The sequence below is a fragment of the Salmo salar genome, chromosome 16 (genome assembly GCF_965601325.2).
Source record: "Salmo salar chromosome 16, fSalSal1, whole genome shotgun sequence".
Taxonomy (NCBI): domain Eukaryota; kingdom Metazoa; phylum Chordata; class Actinopteri; order Salmoniformes; family Salmonidae; genus Salmo; species Salmo salar.
The window spans coordinates 86057501-86084441 of NC_138306.1; the positions used below are offsets into that span (position 1 = coordinate 86057501).

Consider the following 26941-nt stretch of genomic DNA (forward strand, 5'->3'; position numbering starts at 1 on the left):
ATGGTATTACCCAGGTCCTAGTATACACAACAGATGGTATTACCCAGGTCCTAGTATACACAACAGATGGTATTACCCAGGTCCTAGTATACACAACAGATGGTATTACCCAGGTCCTAGTATACACAACAGATGGTATTACCCAGGTCCTAGTATACACAACAGATGTTATTACCCAGGTCCTAGTATACACAACAGATGGTATTACCCAGGTCCTAGTATACACAACAGATGGTATTACCCAGGTCCTAGTATACACAACAGATGGTATTACCCAGGTCCTAGTATACACAACAGATGGTATTACCCAGGTCCTAGTATACACAACAGATGGTATTACCCAGGTCCTAGTATACACAACAGATGGTATTACCCAGGTCCTAGTGTACACAACAGATGGTATTACCCAGGTCCTAGTATACACAACAGATGGTACTACCCAGTACCTAGTATAGACAACAGATGTTATTACCCAGGTCCTAGTATACACAACAGATGGTATTACCCAGGTCCTAGTATACACAACAGATGGTACTACCCAGGTACCTAGTATAGACAACAGATGGTATTACCCAGGTCCTAGTATACACAACAGATGTTATTACCCAGGTCCTAGTATACACAACATATGGTATTACCCAGGTCCTAGTATACACAACAGATGGTATTACCCAGGTCCTAGTATACACAACAGATGGTATTACCCAGGTCCTAGTATACACAACAGATGGTATTACCCAGGTCCTAGTATACACAACAGATGGTATTACCCAGGTCCTAGTATACACAACAGATGTTATTACCCAGGTCCTAGTATACACAACAGATGGTATTACCCAGGTCCTAGTATACACAACAGATGGTATTACCCAGGTCCTAGTATACACAACAGATGGTATTACCCAGGTCCTAGTGTAGACAACAGATGGTATTACCCAGGTCCTAGTATACACAACAGATGGTATTACCCAGGTCCTAGTATACACAACAGATGTTATTACCCAGGTCCTAGTATACACAACAGATGGTATTACCCAGGTGCTAGTATACACAACAGATGGTATTACCCAGGTCCTAGTATACACAACAGATGTTATTACCCAGGTCCTAGTATACACAACATATGGTATTACCCAGGTCCTAGTATAGACAACAGATGTTATTACCCATGTCCTAGTATAGACAACAGATGGTATTACCCAGGTCCTAGTATACACAACATATGGTATTACCCAGGTCCTAGTATACACAACAGATGGTATTACCCAGGTCCTAGTGTAGACAACAGATGTTATTACCCAGGTCCTAGTATACACAACAGATGGTATTACCCAGGTCCTAGTATACACAACAGATGGTATTACCCAGGTCCTAGTATACACAACAGATGGTATTACCCAGGTCCTAGTATACACAACAGATGGTATTACCCAGGTCCTAGTATAGACAACAGATGGTATTACCCAGGTCCTAGTATAGACAACAGATGGTACTACCCAGGTACCTAGTATAGACAACAGATGGTATTACCCAGGTCCTAGTATACACAACAGATGGTATTACCCAGGTGCTAGTATACACAACAGATGGTATTACCCAGGTCCTAGTATACACAACAGATGGTATTACCCAGGTCCTAGTATACACAACAGATGTTATTACCCAGGTCCTAGTGTAGACAACAGATGGTATTACCCAGGTCCTAGTATACACAACATATGGTATTACCCAGGTCCTAGTATACACAACAGATGGTATTACCCAGGTCCTAGTATACACAACAGATGTTATTACCCAGGTCCTAGTATAGACAACAGATGGTATTACCCAGGTCCTAGTATACACAACAGATGGTATTACCCAGGTCCTAGTATAGACAACAGATGGTATTACCCAGGTCCTAGTATACACAACAGATGTTATTACCCAGGTCCTAGTATACACAACAGATGTTATTACCCAGGTCCTAGTATACACAACAGATGGTATTACCCAGGTCCTAGTATACACAACAGATGTTATTACCCAGGTCCTAGTATACACAACAGATGGTATTACCCAGGTCCTAGTATACACAACAGATGTTATTACCCAGGTCCTAGTATAGACAACAGATGTTATTACCCAGGTCCTAGTATACACAACAGATGGTATTACCCAGGTCCTAGTATACACAACAGATGTTATTACCCAGGTCCTAGTATACACAACAGATGGTATTACCCAGGTCCTAGTATAGACAACAGATGGTATTACCCAGGTCCTAGTATACACAACAGATGGTATTACCCAGGTCCTAGTATAGACAACAGATGTTATTACCCAGGTCCTAGTATACACAACAGATGGTATTACCCAGGTCCTAGTATACACAACAGATGGTATTACCCAGGTCCTAGTATACACAACAGATGGTATTACCCAGGTCCTAGTATACACAACAGATGGTATTACCCAGGTCCTAGTATACACAACAGATGGTATTACCCAGGTCCTAGTATACACAACAGATGTTATTACCCAGGTCCTAGTATACACAACAGATGGTATTACCCAGGTCCTAGTATACACAACAGATGGTATTACCCAGGTCCTAGTATAGACAACAGATGGTATTACCCAGGTCCTAGTATACACAACAGATGGTATTACCCAGGTCCTAGTATAGACAACAGATGGTATTACCCAGGTCCTAGTATACACAACAGATGGTATTACCCAGGTCCTAGTATACACAACAGATGGTATTACCCAGGTCCTAGTATACACAACAGATGGTATTACCCAGGTCCTAGTATACACAACAGATGGTATTACCCAGGTCCTAGTATACACAACAGATGGTATTACCCAGGTCCTAGTATACACAACAGATGTTATTACCCAGGTCCTAGTATAGACAACAGATGGTATTACCCAGGTCCTAGTATACACAACATATGTTATTACCCAGGTCCTAGTGTAGACAACAGATGGTATTACCCAGGTCCTAGTATACACAACATATGTTATTACCCAGGTCCTAGTATACACAACAGATGTTATTACCCAGGTCCTAGTATACACAACAGATGTTATTACCCAGGTCCTAGTATAGACAACAGATGGTACTACCCAGTACCTAGTATAGACAACAGATGGTATTACCCAGGTCCTAGTATACACAACAGATGGTATTACCCAGGTCCTAGTATACACAACAGATGGTATTACCCAGGTCCTAGTATACACAACAGATGGTATTACCCAGGTCCTAGTATACACAACAGATGTTATTACCCAGGTCCTAGTATACACAACAGATGGTATTACCCAGGTCCTAGTATACACAACAGATGGTATTACCCAGGTCCTAGTATACACAACAGATGGTATTACCCAGGTCCTAGTATACACAACAGATGTTATTACCCAGGTCCTAGTATAGACAACAGATGGTATTACCCAGGTCCTAGTATACACAACAGATGGTATTACCCAGGTCCTAGTATAGACAACAGATGGTATTACCCAGGTCCTAGTATACACAACAGATGGTATTACCCAGGTCCTAGTATACACAACAGATGGTATTACCCAGGTCCTAGTATACACAACAGATGTTATTACCCAGGTCCTAGTATACACAACAGATGGTATTACCCAGGTCCTAGTATACACAACAGATGTTATTACCCAGGTCCTAGTATACACAACAGATGGTATTACCCAGGTCCTAGTATACACAACAGATGGTATTACCCAGGTCCTAGTATACACAACAGATGGTATTACCCAGGTCCTAGTATACACAACAGATGTTATTACCCAGGTCCTAGTATACACAACAGATGGTATTACCCAGGTCCTAGTATACACAACAGATGGTATTACCCAGGTCCTAGTATACACAACAGATGGTATTACCCAGGTCCTAGTATACACAACAGATGTTATTACCCAGGTCCTAGTATACACAACAGATGGTATTACCCAGGTCCTAGTATACACAACAGATGGTATTACCCAGGTCCTAGTATACACAACAGATGGTATTACCCAGGTCCTAGTATACACAACAGATGGTATTACCCAGGTCCTAGTATAGACAACAGATGGTATTACCCAGGTCCTAGTATACACAACAGATGGTATTACCCAGGTCCTAGTATACACAACAGATGGTATTACCCAGGTCCTAGTATACACAACAGATGTTATTACCCAGGTCCTAGTATACACAACAGATGTTATTACCCAGGTCCTAGTATACACAACAGATGTTATTACCCAGGTCCTAGTATACACAACAGATGGTATTACCCAGGTCCTAGTGTAGACAACAGATGTTATTACCCAGGTCCTAGTATACACAACAGATGGTATTACCCAGGTCCTAGTATACACAACAGATGGTATTACCCAGGTCCTAGTGTAGACAACAGATGTTATTACCCAGGTCCTAGTATAGACAACAGATGTTATTACCCAGGTCCTAGTATAGACAACAGATGGTATTACCCAGGTCCTAGTATACACAACAGATGTTTTGGCTCGTCCTTTAAGTCCATTCATCTTTTCACCAGGGTTGGGCTCCATTCAAATTGAAGTCACTCAATCAGGAAATTAATTAGTTAAAATTCTAAAATGGAAAAACTTTTGAAACAAAAAGCTTCTTGAAAGTAATTAAAAATAGAATCAATGTTTTCAATTATTGAATAGGAATTTCAGTTTGCTTCCAGAATTGACTGACTTCAATTTGAATTGACCCCAACCCTGCTTATCAGCCAACAGACCACAGACCACTCTGACCCCAAACCGGCCCAGTCTTCAGTCCACTCACCACTCGTGATGGTTGTCTACGAAGGCAGACATGGGGCTGATCTGAACGGTGTAGGTGTCGTTGGCGGAGTACTCAAACAGGCCGTAGTACGGGTTGAACAGCTCTCTAGACACCAGGAAGAAAAACTCTCTGGACGGGCCGCTGTAGTCCAAGCTGCAACACATACAGGAAGACACACTATCACACAGGAACACAAAGGAACGGCGTAGATAGAAATATAACGTCATAGAGCAGACAAAGTGCATTTCTAACAGAGAATATTCCTCAAATGTTTCATTCTATTGAAGCCAGTATCATTTCTCCCCCCAGCTTCTGGAAGAGTAGAGGACAGGCAGTCTGTCTGACTCACCCCTCCTCTCCCAGGAAGCTGACATAGAGCTTGCTCCTCTGCAGGTCTTTACGGGAGTAACACATGACCTGGTTGAAGGCATCCTCCAGGAGATGGTCCCTACGGATGATCAACCTGGGGGTTGGGGGAGGAAGAGACACACACAGGGGGGAACTGGTAAGGGCAGGAGGGCGTGGATAGAGGGTATGTGGGTGGACCACAGAACTAGAATCAGATTCTATTTATTTGGCTGGAACACCAAAGCATTTAGCTAGATCAATAACGTATTCATTCTTTCATTTTACAGTATTCACACATGAATATTCAAATATGTTACACTATTATATTGATGACAAGCACCCTCCCCACTACATACTTTAACTTCCCTGGGCCCTGGCCGTAACCTTTGGTCTCCAGTTTGTGGTAGAAGCACCCTCCCCACTACATACTTTAACTTCCCTGGGCCCTGGCCGTAACCTTTGGTCTCCAGTTTGTGGTAGAAGCACCCTCCCCACTACATACTTTAACTTCCCTGGGCCCTGGCCGTAACCTTTGGTCTCCAGTTTGTGGTAGAAGCACCCTCCCCACTACATACTTTTACTTCCCTGGGCCCTGGCCGTAACCTTTGGTCTCCAGTTTGTGGTAGAAGCACCCTCCCCACTACATACTTTAACTTCCCTGGGCCCTGGCCGTAACCTTTGGTCTCCAGTTTGTGGTAGAAGCACCCTCCCCACTACATACTTTAACTTCCCTGGGCCCTGGCCGTAACCTTTGGTCTCCAGTTTGTGGTAGAAGCACCCTCCCCACTACATACTTTAACTTCCCTGGGCCCTGGCCGTAACCTTTGGTCTCCAGTTTGTGGTAGAAGCACCCTCCCCACTACATACTTTAACTTCCCTGGGCCCTGGCCGTAACCTTTGGTCTCCAGTTTGTGGTAGAAGCACCCTCCCCACCACATACTTTAACTTCCCTGGGCCCTGGCCGTAACCTTTGGTCTCCAGTTTGTGGTAGAAGCACCCTCCCCACTACATACTTTAACTTCCCTGGGCCCTGGCCGTAACCTTTGGTCTCCAGTTTGTGGTAGAAGCACCCTCCCCACTACATACTTTAACTTCCCTGGGCCCTGGCCGTAACCTTTGGTCTCCAGTTTGTGGTAGAAGCACCCTCCCCACTACATACTTTAACTTCCCTGGGCCCTGGCCGTAACCTTTGGTCTCCAGTTTGTGGTAGAAGCACCCTCCCCACTACATACTTTAACTTCCCTGGGCCCTGGCCGTAACCTTTGGTCTCCAGTTTGTGGTAGAAGCACCCTCCCCACTACATACTTTAACTTCCCTGGGCCCTGGCCGTAACCTTTGGTCTCCAGTTTGTGGTAGAAGCACCCTCCCCACTACATACTTTAACTTCCCTGGGCCCTGGCCGTAACCTTTGGTCTCCAGTTTGCGGTAGAAGTTTCGCAGTTTGGCTTCGAAGTCTCGCTTGTAGGGGGCCGGGGCACGGGCATTAGCTCGCTGTGTTCCTGTGGGAATAACATTTGACAGAGACCGAGGGATGAGTGTGTGCTCCCTACAAACACTGAGAGAGGAGAGAGGAGAGAGAGAAAGAGAAAAAACAAGCGAGAGAGAAATAGCGAAAGAGAGAATGGGAGAGAAAGACAGAATGGTAACAGAGAGGGGTATAGAGAAGCCTTCTCACCAGGTGAGTTCTGTGGGGAGGCCACGGGGGAGCTTCGTGGGGACTGGCAGTAGCTGGGGTGCAGTAAGGCGTGAGGCGGAACATATGACATCACTTCCTCCTCAAACAGGCTGCCAGAGAGAACCAAGAGAGAGGAGACAATGTCACTGAGAGCTACAGAGATGCAAAGTAACAGAACTGGGTTTGAACTAAAGCCTGGGTATTGGCTCAGGGAGATAACACAAGTCTTCAGGTCTCAAGCATAAAGCTTCTCATACACTGATAGTCCTGAGAGGCAGGTACAGATGTAGGATCTTCATTTGATCACCCTGTTGCAGGAGAACTTTCCTGCAGTGCAGAACATTTAAAACGTGTAGTGTATTTGAGGCTTCTGAAGTTTGTAATTTCCACTTAGAAATCTCACACTCCCCTAGACACATTTCCATGAATGATTATCTGCATCTCCTGTTGCTGCAGGATTATTTTCCTTCTGTAGCAAACTGTCTGAAATGAAGATCGTACATCTGAATAAGGCAGGTATGCGGCAGGTACAGGTATGACAGTAGCTCACCTGAGGAGGATGACCAGGTCTGCATCACCAGACAGCCTGGCCAGACCAGAGGCCCCTTCATTACAAATCAACTGCACCTTCTCCCTGTGGTGGAGAACACACAACAGAATGACCCTTAACCACTTCTTGGAGGTATAGTGAGTTGACAACAGTAGTACATTTAGTAGTGAGGGTTTGAGGGACTGTTCTGAGTGAAGTGAGGGGGGTAGGAAGGAGGGAGGGAGGAGGAGGTAGGGGGAGGGAGGGAGGGAGGGAGGGGAAGGGAGGGAGGGAGGGGGAGGAAGGAGGGAGGGAGGGAGGAGGTAGGGGGAGGGAGGGAGGGAGGGAGGGAGGGGAAGGGAAGGGAGGGAGGGAGGGAGGGGGAGGAAGGAGGGAGGGAGGAGGAGGTAGGGGGAGGGAGGGAGGGAGGGAGGGAGGGAGGGAGGGGAAGGGAGGGAGGGAGGGAGGGGGAGGAAGGAGGGAGGGAGGGAGGAGGTAGGGGGAGGGAGGGAGGGAGGGAGGGAGGGGAAGGGAGGGAGGGAGGGGGAGGAAGGAGGGAGGGAGGGAGGAGGTAGGGGGAGGGAGGGAGGGAGGGAGGGAGGGAGGGAGGGAGGGAGGGAGGGAGGGAGGGAGGGAGGGAGGGAGGGAGGGAGGGGAAGGGAGGGAGGGAGGGGGAGGAAGGAGGGAGGGAGGGAGGAGGTAGGGGGAGGGAGGGAGGGGTGGAGGAAGAGGCTGCTGACCTGAGCCAGTGGTTCCTGATAAACTCTGTCTGTCTCTCCTGCAGGATCTCAAAGATATTGGGTTGTCGTAGAAACGCCACTATCTTGTCGTTGTAAGCTGAAGAGAAGGAGTCGAGGACAGAATGAGCTATGTGTGTGTTTGTGTGTGTGTGTGTGTGTGTGTGTGTCCACTCACCCACTGGCACTACGTCTTGGTACTGGGTGCGGCTGACCGTGGTGAAGGTGCTGGATGGGCGGGGCATCACAGGGGGTCCTCCTCCAGAGTGACGAGGGTGCTCACCCGCCTGGAGCACAGAGAGGTGGTTGAGTTGACTGATGAGTGTGTGTGTGTGTGTCTCTCACCATGTCTTCTGTGTGTGTGTCTAACCATGATGTGTGTGTGTGTGTGTGTGTGTGTGTGTGTGTGTGTGTGTGTGTGTGTGTGTGTGTGTGTGTGTGTGTGTGTGTGTGTGTGTGTGTGTCTCACGATGTCTTCTGTGTGTGTGTCTAACCATGGTGTGTGTGTGTGTGTGTGTGTGTGTGTGTGTGTGTGTGTGTGTGTGTGTGTGTGTGACTCTCACCATGATGTGTGTGTGTGTCTAACCATGGTGTGTGTGTGTGTGTGTGTGTGTCTCTCTCACCATGATGTGTGTGTGTGTGTGTGTGTGTGTGTGTGTGTCTCTCACCATGATGTGTGTGTGTCTCACCATGATGTGTGTGTGTGTGTGTGTGTGTGTGTGTGTGTGTGTGTCTCTCTCACCATGATGTGTGTGTGTGTGTGTGTGTGTGTGTGTGTGTGTGTGTCTCTCACCATGATGTGTGTGTGTGTGTCTAACCATGGTGTGTGTGTGTGTGTGTGTGTGTGTGTGTGTGTGTGTGTGTGTGTGTGTGTGTGTGTGTGTGTGTAACCAGGATGTGTGTATGTCTCACCATGTGTTGTGGGCTGACCTCGCCAGCGCTGTGGCTGCGTTGTCTGGTCAGGTGCTGGCGGTGGGCCAGGAGGCTGCTGGGACACGTGCTGCTCTGGAGAGGGAGCCGAGGGTCGATGAACGTAGTGGCCCGGCAGTTGTGGTCCACAAAGAAAGGCTGTAGAGAGAGACAGAATGAGAAGTGGAGAGGTTAGGGTCATTGGTAAACACACAGACAGAGAGAGACAGAGAGAGACAGAGAGAGACAGAGAGAGAGAGAGAGAGACAGAGAGAGAGAGAGAGAGAGAGAGACAGACAGACAGACAGACAGACAGACAGACAGACAGACAGACAGACAGACAGACAGACAGACAGACAGACAGACAGACAGACAGACAGACAGACAGACAGACAGACAGACAGACAGACAGACAGACACAGAAGAGTAGCCAGAGGGATAGAGAGAGACAGAGACAGAGAGAGAAGAGTAGAGAGAGAGACAGAGAGAGAGAGAGGGACAGAGAGAGAGGGACAGAGAGGGAGGGAGACAGAGGAGATAAGAAGAAAAGAGTTCCCTCTATACCTGTGTGTGTGTGTGTGTGTGTGTGTGTGTGTACCTTGCCAGTGTGGTCGTGCTTCAGCTCCCAGCCACGGGGCAGCTCCAGCTGTTTGTTGGAGAACATGTTGAGGAAAACCACCAGGTCTCTGTTGTGCTGGTAGCGCTCATAGTGATGTGTGTCCCGACGCACCTTACTGATCATGTGTTTCAGGCAGGTGTTACCTGTAAACATGCGGTAGGCACTCTGGGGAGAGAACAAGAGAAGAGGAGAAGAGGAGGGTGAGGAGGGTGGGAGAGGAGAGAAGAGGAGAGGAGAATATGGTAGGAGAGGAGGGTGGGAGAGAAGAGAAGAGGGGAGGAGAGGAGAAGATGGTAGGAGAGGAGGGTGGGAGAGAAGAGAAGAGGGGAGGAGAGGAGAAGATGGTAGGAGAGGAGAAGAGAGGAGAGAAGAGTAGAGTAGAGGTGATGGGAGGATAGGAGAAGAGAGGAGAGGAGGGTGAGGAGGGTGGGAGAGGAGAGAAGAGGGGAGGAGAGGAGAAGATGGTAGGAGAGGAGGGTGGGAGAGAAGAGAAGAGGGGAGGAGAGGAGAAGATGGTAGGAGAGGAGGGTGGGAGAGAAGAGAAGAGAAGGGGAGAGGATGTGGAGGAGAAGGGAGGGAGGAGGGTGGGAGAGGAGAGAAGAGTAGAGTAGAGGTGATGGGAGGAGAGGAGAAGAGAGGAGAGAAGAGTAGAGTAGAGGTGATGGGAGGATAGGAGAAGAGAGGAGAGGAGAGAAGAGTAGAGTAGAGGTGATGGGAGGATAGTAGAGAAGAGAGGAGAGGAGAGAAGAGTAGAGTAGAGGTGATGGGAGGAGAGGAGAAGAGAGGAGAGAAGAGTAGAGTAGAGGTGATGGGAGGATAGGAGAAGAGAGGAGAGAAGAGTAGAGTAGAGGTGATGGGAGGATAGGAGAAGAGAGGAGAGAAGAGTAGAGTAGAGGTGATGGGAGGATAGGAGAGAAGAGTAGAGTAGAGTAGAGGTGATGGGAAGTAGGAGAAGAGAGGAGAGGAGAGGAGAGAAGAGTAGAGTAGAGGTGATGGGAGGATAGGAGAAGAGAGGAGAGGAGAGAAGAGTAGAGTAGAGGTGATGGGAGGATAGGAGAGAAGAGTAGAGTAGAGGTGATGGGAGGATAGGAGAAGAGAGGAGAGGAGAGAAGAGTAGAGTAGAGGTGATGGGAGGAGAGGAGAAGAGAGGAGAGAAGAGTAGAGTAGAGGTGATGGGAGGATAGGAGAAGAGAGGAGAGGAGAGAAGAGTAGAGTAGAGGTGATGGGAGGATAGGAGAGAAGAGTAGAGTAGAGGTGATGGGAGGAGAGGAGAGAAGAGTAGATTAGAGGTGATGGGAGGATAGGAGAGAAGAGAAGAGTAGAGTAGAGGTGATGGGAGGATAGGAGAAGAGAGGAGAGGAGAGAAGAGTAGAGTAGAGGTGATGGGAGGATAGGAGAGGAGAGAAGAGTAGAGTAGAGGTGATGGGAGGATAGGAGAGAAGAGTAGAGTAGAGGTGATGGGAGGATAGGAGAGAAGAGTAGAGTAGAGGTGATGGGAGGATAGGAGAAGAGAGGAGAGAAGAGAAGAGTAGAGTAGAGGTGATGGGAGGATAGGAGAGAAGAGTAGAGTAGAGTAGAGGTGATGGGAGGATAGGAGAGAAGAGTAGAGTAGAGTAGAGGTGATGGGAGGATAGGAGAGAAGAGAAGAGTAGAGGTGATGGGAGGATAGGAGAGAAGAGAAGAGTAGAGTAGAGGTGATGGGAGGATAGGAGAGAAGAGTAGAGTAGAGTAGAGGTGATGGGAGGATAGGAGAGAAGAGAAGAGTAGAGTAGAGGTGATGGGAGGATAGGAGAGAAGAGTAGAGTAGAGGTGATGGGAGGATAGGAGAGAAGAGAAGAGTAGAGTAGAGGTGATGGGAGGATAGGAGAGGAGAGAAGAGTAGATTAGAGGTGATGGGAGGATAGGAGAGAAGAGTAGAGTAGAGGTGATGGGAGGAGAGGAGAAGAGAGGAGAGGAGAGAAGAGTAGAGTAGAGGTGATGGGAGGATAGGAGAAGAGAGGAGAGGAGAGAAGAGTAGAGTAGAGGTGATGGGAGGAGAGGAGAAGAGAGGAGAGGAGAGAAGAGTAGAGTAGAGGTGATGGGAGGAGAGGAGAGTAGAGTAGAGTAGAGGTGATGGGAGGATAGGAGAGTAGAGTAGAGTAGAGGTGATGGGAGGATAGGAGAAGAGAGGAGAGAAGAGAAGAGTAGAGTAGAGGTGATGGGAGGATAGGAGAGAAGAGTAGAGTAGAGTAGAGGTGATGGGAGGATAGGAGAGAAGAGTAGAGTAGAGTAGAGGTGATGGGAGGATAGGAGAGAAGAGTAGAGTAGAGTAGAGGTGATGGGAGGATAGAAGAGAAGAGTAGAGTAGAGGCGATGGGAGGATAGGAGAAGAGAGGAGAGGAGAGAAGAGTAGAGTAGAGGTGATGGGAGGATAGGAGAAGAGAGGAGAGGAGAGAAGAGTAGAGTAGAGGTGATGGGAGGATAGGAGAGAAGAGTAGAGTAGAGTAGAGGTGATGGGAGGATAGGAGAGGAGAGTAGAGTAGAGTAGAGGTGATGGGAGGATAGGAGAGAAGAGTAGAGTAGAGGTGATGGGAGGATAGGAGAAGAGAGGAGAGGAGAGAAGAGTAGAGTAGAGGTGATGGGAGGATAGGAGAGAAGAGTAGAGTAGAGTAGAGGTGATGGGAGGATAGGAGAGAAGAGTAGAGTAGAGTAGAGGTGATGGGAGGATAGGAGAGAAGAGAAGAGTAGAGTAGAGGTGATGGGAGGATAGGAGAAGAGAGGAGAGGAGAGAAGAGTAGAGTAGAGGTGATGGGAGGATAGGAGAAGAGAGGAGAGTAGAGTAGAGGTGATGGGAGGATAGGAGAGAAGAGTAGAGTAGAGGTGATGGGAGGATAGGAGAAGAGAGGAGAGGAGAGAAGAGTAGAGTAGAGGTGATGGGAGGATAGGAGAGAAGAGTAGAGTAGAGTAGAGGTGATGGGAGGATAGGAGAGAAGAGTAGAGTAGAGTAGAGGTGATGGGAGGATAGGAGAGAAGAAAAGAGTAGAGTAGAGGTGATGGGAGGATAGGAGAAGAGAGGAGAGGAGAGAAGAGTAGAGTAGAGGTGATGGGAGGATAGGAGAGAAGAGTAGAGTAGAGTAGAGGTGATGGGAGGATAGAAGAGAAGAGTAGAGTAGAGGTGATGGGAGGATAGGAGAAGAGAGGAGAGGAGAGGTGATGGGAGGATAGGAGAAGCGAGGAGAGGAGAGAAGAGTAGAGTAGAGGTGATGGGAGGAGAGGAGAGAAGAGTAGAGTAGAGTAGAGGTGATGAGAGGATAGGAGAGAAGAGTAGAGTAGAGGTGATGGGAGGATAGGAGAAGAGAGGAGAGTAGAAGTGATGGGAGGATAGGAGAGAAGAGAAGAGTAGAGGTGATGGGAGGATAGGAGAAGAGAGGAGAGGAGAGAAGAGTAGAGTAGAGGTGATGGGAGGATAGGAGAGAAGAGTAGAGTAGAGGTGATGGGAGGATAGGAGAGAAGAGAAGAGTAGAGTAGAGGTGATGGGAGGATAGGAGAGAAGAGTAGAGTAGAGTAGAGGTGATGGGAGGATAGGAGAGAAGAGTAGAGTAGAGTAGAGGTGATGGGAGGATAGGAGAGAAGAGAAGAGTAGAGTAGAGGTGATGGGAGGATAGGAGAAGAGAGGAGAGGAGAGAAGAGTAGAGTAGAGGTGATGGGAGGATAGGAGAAGAGAGGAGAGGAGAGAAGAGTAGAGTAGAGGTGATGGGAGGATAGGAGAGAAGAGTAGAGTAGAGTAGAGGTGATGGGAGGATAGGAGAGGAGAGTAGAGTAGAGTAGAGGTGATGGGAGGATAGGAGAGAAGAGTAGAGTAGAGGTGATGGGAGGATAGGAGAAGAGAGGAGAGGAGAGAAGAGTAGAGTAGAGGTGATGGGAGGATAGGAGAGAAGAGTAGAGTAGAGTAGAGGTGATGGGAGGATAGGAGAGAAGAGAAGAGTAGAGGTGATGGGAGGATAGGAGAAGAGAGGAGAGGAGAGAAGAGTAGAGTAGAGGTGATGGGAGGATAGGAGAAGAGAGGAGAGTAGAGTAGAGGTGATGGGAGGATAGGAGAGAAGAGTAGAGTAGAGGTGATGGGAGGATAGGAGAAGAGAGGAGAGGAGAGAAGAGTAGAGGTGATGGGAGGATAGGAGAGAAGAGTAGAGTAGAGTAGAGGTGATGGGAGGATAGGAGAGAAGAGTAGAGTAGAGTAGAGGTGATGGGAGGATAGGAGAGAAGAGAAGAGTAGAGTAGAGGTGATGGGAGGATAGGAGAAGAGAGGAGAAGAGAGAAGAGTAGAGTAGAGGTGATGGGAGGATAGGAGAGAAGAGTAGAGTAGAGTAGAGGTGATGGGAGGATAGGAGAGAGAGAGAGTAGAGTAGAGGTGATGGGAGGATAGGAGAAGAGAGGAGAGTAGAGGTGATGGGAGGATAGGAGAAGAGAGGAGAGGAGAGAAGAGTAGAGGTGATGGGAGGATAGGAGAAGAGAGGAGAGGAGAGAAGAGTAGAGTAGAGGTGATGGGAGGATAGGAGAGAAGAGTAGAGTAGAGTAGAGGTGATGGGAGGATAGGAGAAGAGAGGAGAGTAGAGGTGATGGGAGGATAGGAGAAGAGAGGAGAGTAGAAGTGATGGGAGGATAGGAGAGAAGAGAAGAGTAGAGGTGATGGGAGGATAGGAGAAGAGAGGAGAGGAGAGAAGAGTAGAGTAGAGGTGATGGGAGGATAGGAGAGAAGAGTAGAGTAGAGTAGAGGTGATGGGAGGATAGGAGAGAAGAGAAGAGTAGAGTAGAGGTGATGGGAGGATAGGAGAGAAGAGTAGAGTAGAGTAGAGGTGATGGGAGGATAGGAGAGAAGAGAAGAGTAGAGTAGAGGTGATGGGAGGATAGGAGAGAAGAGTAGAGTAGAGGTGATGGATGGCAGGATAGGAGAAGAGAGGAGAGGAGAGAAGAGTAGAGTAGAGGTGATGGGAGGATAGGAGAGAAGAGAGAGTAGAGTAGAGGTGATGGGAGGATAGGAGAGAAGAGTAGAGTAGAGTAGAGGTGATGGGAGGATAGGATAGGAGAGAAGAGTAGAGTAGAGGTGATGGATGGAGGATAGGAGAAGAGAGGAGAGGAGAGAAGAGTAGAGTAGAGGTGATGGGAGGATAGGAGAGAAGAGTAGAGTAGAGGTGATGGGAGGATAGGAGAGTAGAGTAGAGTAGAGGTGATGGGAGGATAGGAGAGAAGAGTAGAGTAGAGGTGATGGGAGGATAGGAGAAGAGAGGAGAAGAGAGGAGAGTAGAAGTGATGGGAGGATAGGAGAGAAGAGTAGAGTAGAGGTGATGGGAGGATAGGAGAAGAGAGGAGAGGAGAGTAGAGTAGAGTAGAGGTGATGGGAGGATAGGAGAGAAGAGTAGAGTAGAGGTGATGGGAGGATAGGAGAGTAGAGTAGAGTAGAGGTGATGGGAGGATAGGAGAGAAGAGTAGAGTAGAGGTGATGGGAGGATAGGAGAGAAGAGAAGAGTAGAGTAGAGGTGATGGGAGGATAGGATAGGAGAGAAGAGTAGAGTAGAGGTGATGGATGGGAGGATAGGAGAAGAGAGGAGAGGAGAGAAGAGTAGAGTAGAGGTGATGGGAGGATAGGAGAGAAGAGTAGAGTAGAGGTGATGGGAGGATAGGAGAGAAGAGTAGTATTGTAAAGTGATGAATGACTGATGTGACAGTGTGAGGTAAATATAGCTATAGTACTGTAATAGTAGAAATATAGGTCATAGAAATGAACCGATCAAGCAGTAAGGACATCTAGGTGTGTGTGTGTGTGTGTGTGTGTGTGTGTGTGTGTGTGTGTGTGTGTGTGTGTGTGTGTGAAACATACAGGGTTGGAATGCAGCACGGTGAAGAAGTCAGGGCTGGTCAGGAACTTAGCGCTGGGAGACTGGATGAGCAGAGTGAGACGAGACCGAGAGCTATCTGGAGCCACCACACCATCACGACGATACTCTGACAACAGACAGACAGACAGACAGACAGACAGACAGACAGACAGACAGACAGACAGACAGACAGACAGACAGACAGACAGACAGACAGACAGACAGACAGACAGACAGACAGACAGACAGACAGACAGACAGACAGACAGACAGACAGACGTTAATAACCAAACAATTTCATTTGAAAAGGTTTAACAAGAGCAGGGTTTAGTTTTAGTTGAAACCAGCCTGAACAAGCAGAATACTGGCTAGTGAAAGTCTAGAGGCCTATTGTCAAGCTTTAGTTGACTACAGCGACCAGAATGCACTGCAAGCCTGGGTACCTGGGATAGTGTGGTCAGTGTCGTCGGTGGGCACCTCGGGTGGCGCTGTCAGCTCCTCTGCTGTTCTCTCATTGGTCATCGTCCTGCGTATACTCTGATATCTGAAGACAAAAGCAATGGCACCAAACTGTAACACAAACTCTATAGAAGAGAGAGGTGTGTGTGTGTGTGTGTCCAGATACATGATAAGTGTGTGTGCTGGCTCTAACCTGCGGTTGAGCTGTTCCATCTGCTGTATGCTGTTGGACCTCTGGAGGAGCTGTGGTGCTGGAGGAGCGGTGGGTCTCTGCCAGGTGGTGGTGCGGTTCACATGGTCCACATAGAAGACACGACTGTGACTGTCTATACGGGCCTCCCAGTCTGAAACACACACAGAGCTGCGTTAACACACACACACTCATAGAAGATTCAACCGTGACTGTCTATACGGGCCTCCCAGTCTGAAACACACACAGAGCTGCGTTAACACACACACACTCATAGAAGATTCAACCGTGACTGTCTATACGGGCCTCCCAGTCTGAAACACACACAGAGCTGCGTTAACACACACACACTCATAGAAGATTCAACCGTGACTGTCTATACGGGCCTCCCAGTCTGAAACACACACAGAGCTGCGTTAACACACACACACTCATAGAAGGTTCAACCGTGACTGTCTATACGGGCCTCCCAGTCTGAAACACACACAGAGCTGCGTTAACACACACACACTCATAGAAGATTCAACCGTGACTGTCTATACGGGCCTCCCAGTCTGAAACACACACAGAGCTGCGTTAACACACACACACTCATAGAAGATTCAACCGTGACTGTCTATACGGGCCTCCCAGTCTGAAACACACACAGAGCTGCGTTAACACACACACACTCATAGAAGATTCAACCGTGACTGTCTATACGGGCCTCCCAGTCTGAAACACACACAGAGCTGCGTTAACACACACACACTCATAGAAGATTCAACCGTGACTGTCTATACGGGCCTCCCAGTCTGAAACACACACAGAGCTGCGTTAACACACACACACTCATAGAAGATTCAACCGTGACTGTCTATACGGGCCTCCCAGTCTGAAACACACACAGAGCTGCGTTAACACACACACACTCATAGAAGATTCAACCGTGACTGTCTATACGGGCCTCCCAGTCTGAAACACACACAGAGCTGCGTTAACACACACACACTCATAGAAGATTCAACCGTGACTGTCTATACGGGCCTCCCAGTCTGAAACACACACAGAGCTGCGTTAACACACACACACTCATAGAAGATTCAACCGTGACTGTCTATACGGGCCTCCCAGTCTGAAACACACACAGAGCTGCGTTAACACACACACACTCATAGAAGATTCAACCGTGACTGTCTATACGGGCCTCCCAGTCTGAAACACACACAGAGCTGCGTTAACACACACACACTCATAGAAGATTCAACCGTGACTGTCTATACGGGCCTCCCAGTCTGAAACACACACAGAGCTGCGTTAACACACACACACTCATAGAAGGTTCAACCGTGACTGTCTATACGGGCCTCCCAGTCTGAAACACACACAGAGCTGCGTTAACACACACACACTCATAGAAGATTCAACCGTGACTGTCTATACGGGCCTCCCAGTCTGAAACACACACAGAGCTGCGTTAACACACACACACTCATAGAAGATTCAACCGTGACTGTCTATACGGGCCTCCCAGTCTGAAACACACACAGAGCTGCGTTAACACACACACACTCATAGAAGATTCAACCGTGACTGTCTATACGGGCCTCCCAGTCTGAAACACACACAGAGCTGCGTTAACACACACACACTCATAGAAGATTCAACCGTGACTGTCTATACGGGCCTCCCAGTCTGAAACACACACAGAGCTGCGTTAACACACACACACTCATAGAAGATTCAACCGTGACTGTCTATACGGGCCTCCCAGTCTGAAACACACACAGAGCTGCGTTAACACACACACACTCATAGAAGATTCAACCGTGACTGTCTATACGGGCCTCCCAGTCTGAAACACACACAGAGCTGCGTTAACACACACACACTCATAGAAGATTCAACCGTGACTGTCTAACAGGCCTCCTGAGTGGACAAAACATTAAGAACACCTGCTCTTTCCATGACATAGACTGACCAGGTGAATCCAGGTTGAAGCTATGATCCCTTATTGATGTCACTTGTTAAATCCACTTCAATCAGTGTAGATGAAGGGGAGGAGACAGGTTAAAGAAGGATTTTTAAGCCTTGAGACAATTGAGACATGGATTGTGTATGTGTGCCATTCAGAGGGTGAATGAGCAAGACAAAATATTTAAGTGACTTTGAACGGGGTATGATAGTAGGTGCCAGTCGCATTGGTTTAAATGTGTCAAGAACTGCAACGCTTCTGGGTTTTTCACGCTCAACAGTTTCCCGTGTGTATCAAGAATGGTCCACCACCCAAAGGACATCCAGCCAACTTGATACAACTGAAGCATTGGAGTCAACATGGGCCATCATCCCTGTGGAACGCTTTTGACACCTTGTAGAGTCCATGGCCTGACAAATTGAGGCTGTTCTGAGGGCAAAAAGGGTTGCAACTCAAATATCATGAAGGTGTTCCTAATGTTTTGTACACTCAGTGTATATGACACAAACTGAAAAAGTCAACCACTAATTCTAATATTATTACTAATTGTATAAATTCTACTATGTCAGATTATCTCGGTCCACTGACATGATCAGGATCCCTATCTTTCTCTTCCTCCCTCAGAAACACACTCTACTCACTGGGAGGAAGTGGCTCATCTACTCTCTGGTAGCGACCAATGTCGTGACGGACAGAGGGCAGGGAGCGGACGGACTGGTGACCGTTGACTTGAGCTGTGGCCCCTGAAGAAGATGAGGAGAGAGGAAGACATTTAAACACACTGTGGCCCCTGAAGAAGATGAGGAGAAAGGAACACATTAAAACACACTGTGGCCCCTTGACAAGATGAGGAGAGAGGAAGACATTAAAACAGACTGTGGCCCCTGAACAGAATACAGATTAAACACACGAGCGCGCACACACACTCAAACACACATTAGAACCTCACTGTGTCATGCAAACCAGAGGGAAAGAGACCTAATCTGACAACAATCAAAGTTAATAAACGGCAAGTGAATAATACAGTTTTTTTCCGTTTTTAATCCTTTTGTTCTTTTGTTCATTTTCCAAAGATCCGTTTAGAGGATTTAAGGAGCTTTTCATGTTTCTTTCCTAGTCCTGAACCGGGTCAATCCCTCAGTGGTACTGTACTGTATGACCATTGAGCAGAAACATCACTCTGGACAAAATATCACAGAAGATATTGTAGATGCACATCAACCTCTATGGAAGGACCATGAACAAGTGTCCACCTGAACATTCCAAATATGCCTCTGAAGACCTAACACAAACCGGTGGCAGGTCAACTATGTTAGCTAGTGCCGTCATTGACTTTAAAACAGATGTTTTTGAGCTTGGGTCATGGGAGCCAAAGACAGACCTAACCGGGTCGGGTCAACTCACTGTCACAGCTTACTGTGAAATAGGCACAAATTACTTCTTCAAAATTTGTGACAGGCACACGGAAAAGTCACACACGTTTCACAACGCAGTTTGTGTGTCTTACACACAATGTGTGTGTATTATGTTACACCCCCCCACCCATCCTCCCCAACCAACCTCCCTCCTATCGTTCCACGCATCCTCCCTCCTATCGTTCCACCCATCCTCCCCGACAAATCTCCCATCTATCGTTCCACCCATCCTCCCCGACAAACCTCCCTCCTATCGTTCCACCCATCCTCCCCGACCAACCTCCCTCCTATCGTTCCACCCATCCTCCCCGACCAACCTCCCTCCTATCGTTCCACCCATCCTCCCCGACCAACCTCCCTCCTATCGTTCCACCATCCTCCCCGACAAACCTCCCTCCTATCGTTCCACCCATCCTCCCCGACCAACCTCCCTCCTATCGTTTCTGGCTTAAGTAATTGACTGTTTTTATCTGGGATTGAAATGCGCTGTATACAAAATCATGTACTGCACACACATTTGTGTACTTTGACTTTGTGCCTGTCACGAATTTCCAATAAGCAATTTGTGTGATACTGGGTTGCTGTGTCCTGTCTCTCACCTCCTGCCTCTCTGCCCTCCTCAGAGACACTCTGAGAAGAGTCGATTGCCCCGCTGGCCTCAGAAGACCGCGCCTCCTCCTCCTGAGACACGCCTCCAGACGCCTGCATGGACCTCCTCTGCCAGATCTCCCCACCCTCTTCTTCCTCATTGGCTGCTGCGCCGGCGGTCCTTGCTCCTGTGACATCAGAGCCAGAGGCCCCGCCTCCCTGGTCGGCAACGCTACTGGTCGTCGGGGGGGCTGCGATGGCACTTGCTCCTTCACTGGATGACTCCGCCCCTTCCTCCTCAGCCTTGGGCGCCATTTCCTCTTCCTTCTGAAAATAGAGCAAAGTATTCTTTATTGTTAAACTTTGTTTTGGCATTTAGCCTTCATCACTAAGATATGAACACATTTAGATGAACCTAAAGTTGAAATGTACAGTAAAATACATGTGGTAGAGCTTTCTGTTAGAAGGTGGGCGTCCCTTTAGGAGTCATAGGATGGAACATGTCTATCGTGGCCTGTGATTCCCCAATGTGGACAGTGGTTGCCTTCATTGGACCCGACTATGAAATCTCAGAGGACGTTTGACAAGGGTTATGGAAGTGCTGTTTGACCCAGAGCACCGGGCCAGATGCAGCTCGACCTGCCCAGACCCTGGTTTGACAGCACCACTCACCTGAGTAGTGGATGTCTTCAGAACAGCAGGCAGTGAGTTCCTGAGGGGCCCCTGGGCTGCTGTGGCCCCTGAGATTGTTGGTTGCTGGCTGACCTCAGTCCTGGCAGCCACGGCATTCTCTGACACCTCCTGCACTGCAGTATTCGTCTCAGGTATTGGAGATAGAGGAGCCCCAGCCCCAGGACCAACCACAGATCCAGGTCTGGCTATAGTTAGAGATCCAACCACAGCCATGGATCCAGCTCCAGTCCTCGCTTCAACTGCATCTCCAGCTCCAGATCCAGCCCCAGATCTAGCTCCATCTCCAGCCCCATCCCCATCTCCAGCCCCATCTCCAGCCCCATCTCCAGCTCCAGGCCCATCACCAGCTCCATCCCCATCTCCATCCCCATCTCCATCTTCAGCTCCAGCCCCATCTCTATCTCCAGTCCCTGTCCCAGCTTGTGTCCCCTGTGCTCCCTCAACCTCTCCCCTGTTTGCCTCTGTCCCCTCTTTCTCTTGTTTCCCCAGGCCCTGTTCTGAAGAGGCAACTCCCTTCCCAGCACCAGCCTGAACACCATTGGTCAGTGGCAGCAAGGGCTTCCTGTCATGTGGTGGATGGTCCCTGGACGGCCCTGCCTCCTCGTCTTCATCAGAGTCTATATGCAGCATGGCGCTGAGTCGTGTGTCCGTGGGGAAACTGGACCTCAGCTTGGGTGACGTCGCGCCCAGGGGCCGTTCTCCCGGGCCCTTAGGAGCTTCGATGGAATCCAGGTAGTCGTTGAGGGACACCTGTCGATGGGTGTGGCCGCCCGGGATTGCCAATCCTAGTTAGATTAGATTCGATTAGATATACTTTCATTGTCTGTTGTTCACAGAAATGTACTTTACGTACAGAAAGCATGTTACATTAAAAACCACCAACAAAAAGAGAAATGACCCATAGACAGTTACATGAAACATACTGACAGTATGACAGTTACATGAAACATACTGACAGTATGACAGTTATATGAAACATACTGACAGTATGACAGTTACATGAAACATACTGACAGTATGACAGTTACATGAAACATACTGACAGTATGACAGTTACATGAAACATACTGACAGTATGACAGTTACATGAAACATACTGACAGTATGACAGTTACATGAAACATACTGACAGTATGACAGTTACATGAAATATACTGACAGTATGACAGTTACATGAAACATACTGACAGTATGACAGTTACATGAAACATACTGACAGTATGACAGTTACATGAAACATACTGACAGTATGACAGTTACTTGAAACATACTGACAGTATGACAGTTACATGAAACATACTGACAGTATGACAGTTACATGAAACATACTGACAGTATGACAGTTACATGAAACATACTGACAGTATGACAGTTACATGAAACATACTGACAGTATGACAGTTACATGAAACATACTGACAGTATGACAGTTACATGAAACATACTGACAGTATGACAGTTACATGAAACATACTGACAGTATGACAGTTACATGAAACATACTGACAGTATGACAGTTACATGAAACATACTGACAGTATGACAGTTACATGAAACATACTGACAGTATGACAGTTACATGAAACATACTGACAGTATGACAGTTACATGACATACGACAGTATGACAGTTACATCAGACATACAGACAGTATGACAGTTACATCAGACATACAGACAGTATGACAGTTACATCAGACATACAGACAGTATGACAGTTACATCAGACATACAGACAGTATGACAGTTACATCAGACATACAGACAGTATGACAGTTACATCAGACATACAGACAGTATGACAGTTACATCAGACATACAGACAGTATGACAGTTACATCAGACATACAGACAGTATGACAGTTACATCAGACATACAGACAGTATGACAGTTACATCAGACATACAGACAGTATGACAGTTACATCAGACATACAGACAGTATGACAGTTACATCAGACATACAGACAGTATGACAGTTACATCAGACATACAGACAGTATGACAGTTACATCAGACATACAGACAGTATGACAGTTACATCAGACATACAGACAGTATGACAGTTACATCAGACATACAGACAGTATGACAGTTACATCAGACATACTGACAGTATGACAGTTACATCAGACATACAGACAGTATGACAGTTACATCAGACATACAGACAGTATGACAGTTACATCAGACATACAGACAGTATGACAGTTACATCAGACATACAGACAGTATGACAGTTACATCAGACATACAGACAGTATGACAGTTACATCAGACATACAGACAGTATGACAGTTACATCAGACATACTGACAGTATGACAGTTACATCAGACATACAGACAGTATGACAGTTACATCAGACATACAGACAGTATGACAGTTACATCAGACATACAGACAGTATGACAGTTACATCAGACATACAGACAGTATGACAGTTACATCAGACATACAGACAGTATGACAGTTACATCAGACATACTGACAGTATGACAGTTACATCAGACATACAGACAGTATGACAGTTACATCAGACATACAGACAGTATGACAGTTACATCAGACATACAGACAGTATGACAGTTACATCAGACATACAGACAGTATGACAGTTACATCAGACATACAGACAGTATGACAGTTACATCAGACATACAGACAGTATGACAGTTACATCAGACATACAGACAGTATGACAGTTACATCAGACATACAGACAGTATGACAGTTACATCAGACATACAGACAGTATGACAGTTACATCAGACATACAGACAATCATAAACAATCATCAACACAGCTTTAGGACTTTTACCCAGGATGTCTAGCTCGCCTACCGCCCCCCGGGCATCACTCCAGATATCGTCTCCATCCCTGTGGACCTCTCCGTTGAGCAGGGAGGAGTAGGAACCTGTAGGAGAGGGGCCCCGGGCCCTGGAGGAAGGGTGGGGGTCTTCATCGTCAGAGGGGCTCCCAGGGTCCCCGTTCACTGATAAACCCAAGATGGAACCCATGGCATCAGGAGAGCCCTCTGTCAGGGAGGGAGGCAGGAAGGGAAGGGAAGGAGAAAACAGGTTTACCTCTAAAACTCACACATAGCATTTGGTTGGTGGGTGTGTGACATTCAAAAGTCATGAATATAATATGTAATTTAGCAGACGCTTTAATCCAAATATATATAATCAGTCTAACATAAGCGGATCAACACAAAGCCTCTCTCTCTCAGATGTTATTACTTTAGTATGTCCTTCTGCCATGCCCTCTCCCATGTCCTTACCGCCATGTCCTTACCGTCATGTCCTTACCGTCATGTCCTTACCGTCATGTCCAGAGGTCATGTCCTTACCGTCATGTCCAGAGGTCAAGTCCTTACCGTCATGTCCAGAGGTCATGTCCAGAGGTCATGTCCTTACCGTCATGTCCAGAGGTCATGTCCAGAGGTCATGTCCTTACCGTCATGTCCAGAGGTCATGTCCTTACTGTCATGTCCAGAGGTCATGTCCTTACCGTCATGTCCAGAGGTCATGTCCTTACCGTCATGTCCAGAGGTCATGTCCACTCTGAACTGCAGCTGGCCGCTCACATGGTCCGTGGGCAGACGACGACACAGGGTATAGCTTAGCGGCTGGTCCCTGTGGATATAAACACACATTACAAACCATTCAGACTCAGCTGTAGGTCAACATGACCATACATGGTTATTTAAACGTTACAATGATTACTATTGATTAAATCATGTCTAGTTACTAAGGACAGTGCTGAAGCCGGTAAGAAATGTATCTCTGAGTGTGTGTGTGGTGTGGTTTCCAGTTGACTCACTCTGCATTAGGTCTCTCTAGCAGCCTCTGCACTGGGATGGTCAGCTGACCCAGGAAGCGCTTGATGATTGGTCGGCTTTTAGAAAACTTATCCTTCACCTCGATCTCCAAGACATCCGTCATCAGAGCCACAAATGTGTACTTCTGACAGAGAGAGAGAGAGAGAGAATTGGAAAGCATTATTTTACAGTGTATATTAACGTGTGTGTGTGTGTGTGTGTGTGTGTGTGTGTGTGTGTGTGTGTGTGTGTGTGTGTGTGTGGTGAATGTGTGTTTGCGCTCTAGCGTTTGTGCCTGTTTGCCTGGATGTGTGTGTGTGTGTGTATATATCACCTCTCCGGGCCAGACAGGGTTGGTGGTGTTAGATATGATGGCAGAGCGGCGCTCCTGTCCGTGGTGTGTGAAGGTGGGGAAGCCACTCTTCTTCCCAGGGTGGATGGACATCTTCAGGTAGGGGTCAGGGTTAAAGAACATCCCCTTCTTCAGACCCAACGCACTGATATCTATAGAGAAAGACACGTACCATGTATACTGTAAATATACTGTAAATATATAAAGCTCACGGATATCTATAGAGAAAGACACGTACCATGTATACTGTAAATATACTGTAAATATATAAAGCTCACGGATATCTATAGAGAAAGACACGTACCATGTATACTGTAAATATACTGTAAATATACTGTAAATATATAAAGCTCACGGATATCTATAGAGAAAGACACGTACCATGTATACTGTAAATATACTGTAAATATACTGTTAATATATAAAGCTCACGGATATCTATAGAGAAAGACACATACCATGTATAGTGTAAATATACTGTAAATATACTGTAAATATACTGTAAATATATAAAGCTCACGGATATCTATAGAGAAAGACACGTACCATGTATACTGTAAATATACCGTAAATATACTGTAAATATATAAAGCTCACGGATATCTATAGAGAAAGACACGTACCATGTATACTGTAAATATACTGTAAATATACTGTAAATATATAAAGCTCACGGATATCTATAGAGAAAGACACGTACCATGTATACTGTAAATATACTGTAAATATACTGTAAATATATAAAGCTCACGGATATCTATAGAGAAAGACACATACCATATATACTGTAAATATACTGTAAATATACTGTAAATATATAAAGCTCATAGATATCTACACAGATATACATATTAGAGCTGTGAAGTTATACCATATACACACACAGAATAATGAAATAATACATGTATTTTAAACACATTAGGATCTCTACAGAGACTCAGAGAGCGCTCTACTTCATAATGTATACCAGGGGTCGGTAGACAACTCTGGTCCAGGAGTGCCTGTATTTTTTATTTTATTTAACCTTTATTTTAACTAGGCAAGTCAGTTAAGAACAAACTTCCTTGTTCAGGGGCAGAAAGACAGATTTTTACCCTGTCAGCTTGGGGATTCGATCTAGCAACCTTTCAGTTACTGGCCCAACGCTCTAACAACTAGGCTACCTGCCGCCCCAGAGATATACCAGGGGTCGGTAGGCAACTCTGGTCCAGGAGTGCCTGTATACCAGGGGTCGGTAGGCAACTCTGGTCCAGGAGTGCCTGTATACCAGGGGTCGGTAGACAACTCTGGTCCAGGAGTGCCTGTATACCAGGGGTCGGTAGACAACTCTGGTCCAGGAGTGCCTGTATACCAGGGGTCGGTAGGCAACTCTGGTCCAGGAGTGCCTGACAAGAGGTCAAGTGCAGTAACACATCTCAATCACAGGGAGGCAGTGCAGATCACACCAGACCAGTGTAGATTGAGACAAGCTACCAATCAACAATAACTGACCTGATAAAGTGAAGCTGACGAGTTTCCGACAGTTCTCTGTCACTGATTGGCCCTCAGCTTGACCCTCGGCTCTAACCTGGCAAAGAAACAACCAATGGGAGATGAGCTGTGATGGGAACTCAACTAATGAGAGATGAGCTGTTAGTATAGGACAGTATAATACCACAGACATGAGACTTATGGTTGAGGGTCAACAAGACTGGAAAATATACCATCAACACAGAGCAGTACAGCACAGTTTAACACTGAGATATATCAATATCCAGTTTAACACTGAGATATATCAATATCCAGTTTAACACTGAGATATATCAATATCCAGTGTAACACTGAGATATCTCAATATCCAGTTTAACACTGAGATATCTCAATATCCAGTTTAACACTGAGATATCTCAATATCCAGTTTAACACAGAGATATATCAATATCCAGTTTAACACTGAGATATATCAATATCCAGTTTAACACTGAGATATATCAATATC

At 46.9% G+C, this 26941-nt stretch overlaps 1 protein-coding gene across 1 annotated transcript in view; it reads right to left on the reverse strand.

Annotated features, from left to right (window-relative positions):
* The window catches only part of LOC106574939 (E3 ubiquitin-protein ligase HECW2), a 352817-nt gene that overhangs the window by 48961 nt on the left and 276915 nt on the right, over positions 1–26941 (reverse strand). Inside the window, exons 5-24 of the mRNA XM_082963122.1 lie at positions 26455–26530; positions 24946–25115; positions 24614–24756; positions 24329–24426; positions 23610–23825; positions 20770–21575; positions 20109–20424; positions 18736–18837; positions 16144–16294; positions 15935–16035; positions 15494–15618; positions 9619–9804; positions 9024–9179; positions 8290–8398; positions 8115–8211; positions 7396–7479; positions 6846–6955; positions 6549–6669; positions 5172–5285; positions 4823–4975 (exon numbers count right to left, since the gene is read on the reverse strand). Coding sequence (XP_082819248.1) covers positions 4823–4975; positions 5172–5285; positions 6549–6669; positions 6846–6955; positions 7396–7479; positions 8115–8211; positions 8290–8398; positions 9024–9179; positions 9619–9804; positions 15494–15618; positions 15935–16035; positions 16144–16294; positions 18736–18837; positions 20109–20424; positions 20770–21575; positions 23610–23825; positions 24329–24426; positions 24614–24756; positions 24946–25115; positions 26455–26530 — 3434 coding nt within the window. The remainder of the gene's footprint in view (positions 1–4822; positions 4976–5171; positions 5286–6548; positions 6670–6845; positions 6956–7395; positions 7480–8114; positions 8212–8289; positions 8399–9023; positions 9180–9618; positions 9805–15493; positions 15619–15934; positions 16036–16143; positions 16295–18735; positions 18838–20108; positions 20425–20769; positions 21576–23609; positions 23826–24328; positions 24427–24613; positions 24757–24945; positions 25116–26454; positions 26531–26941) is intronic.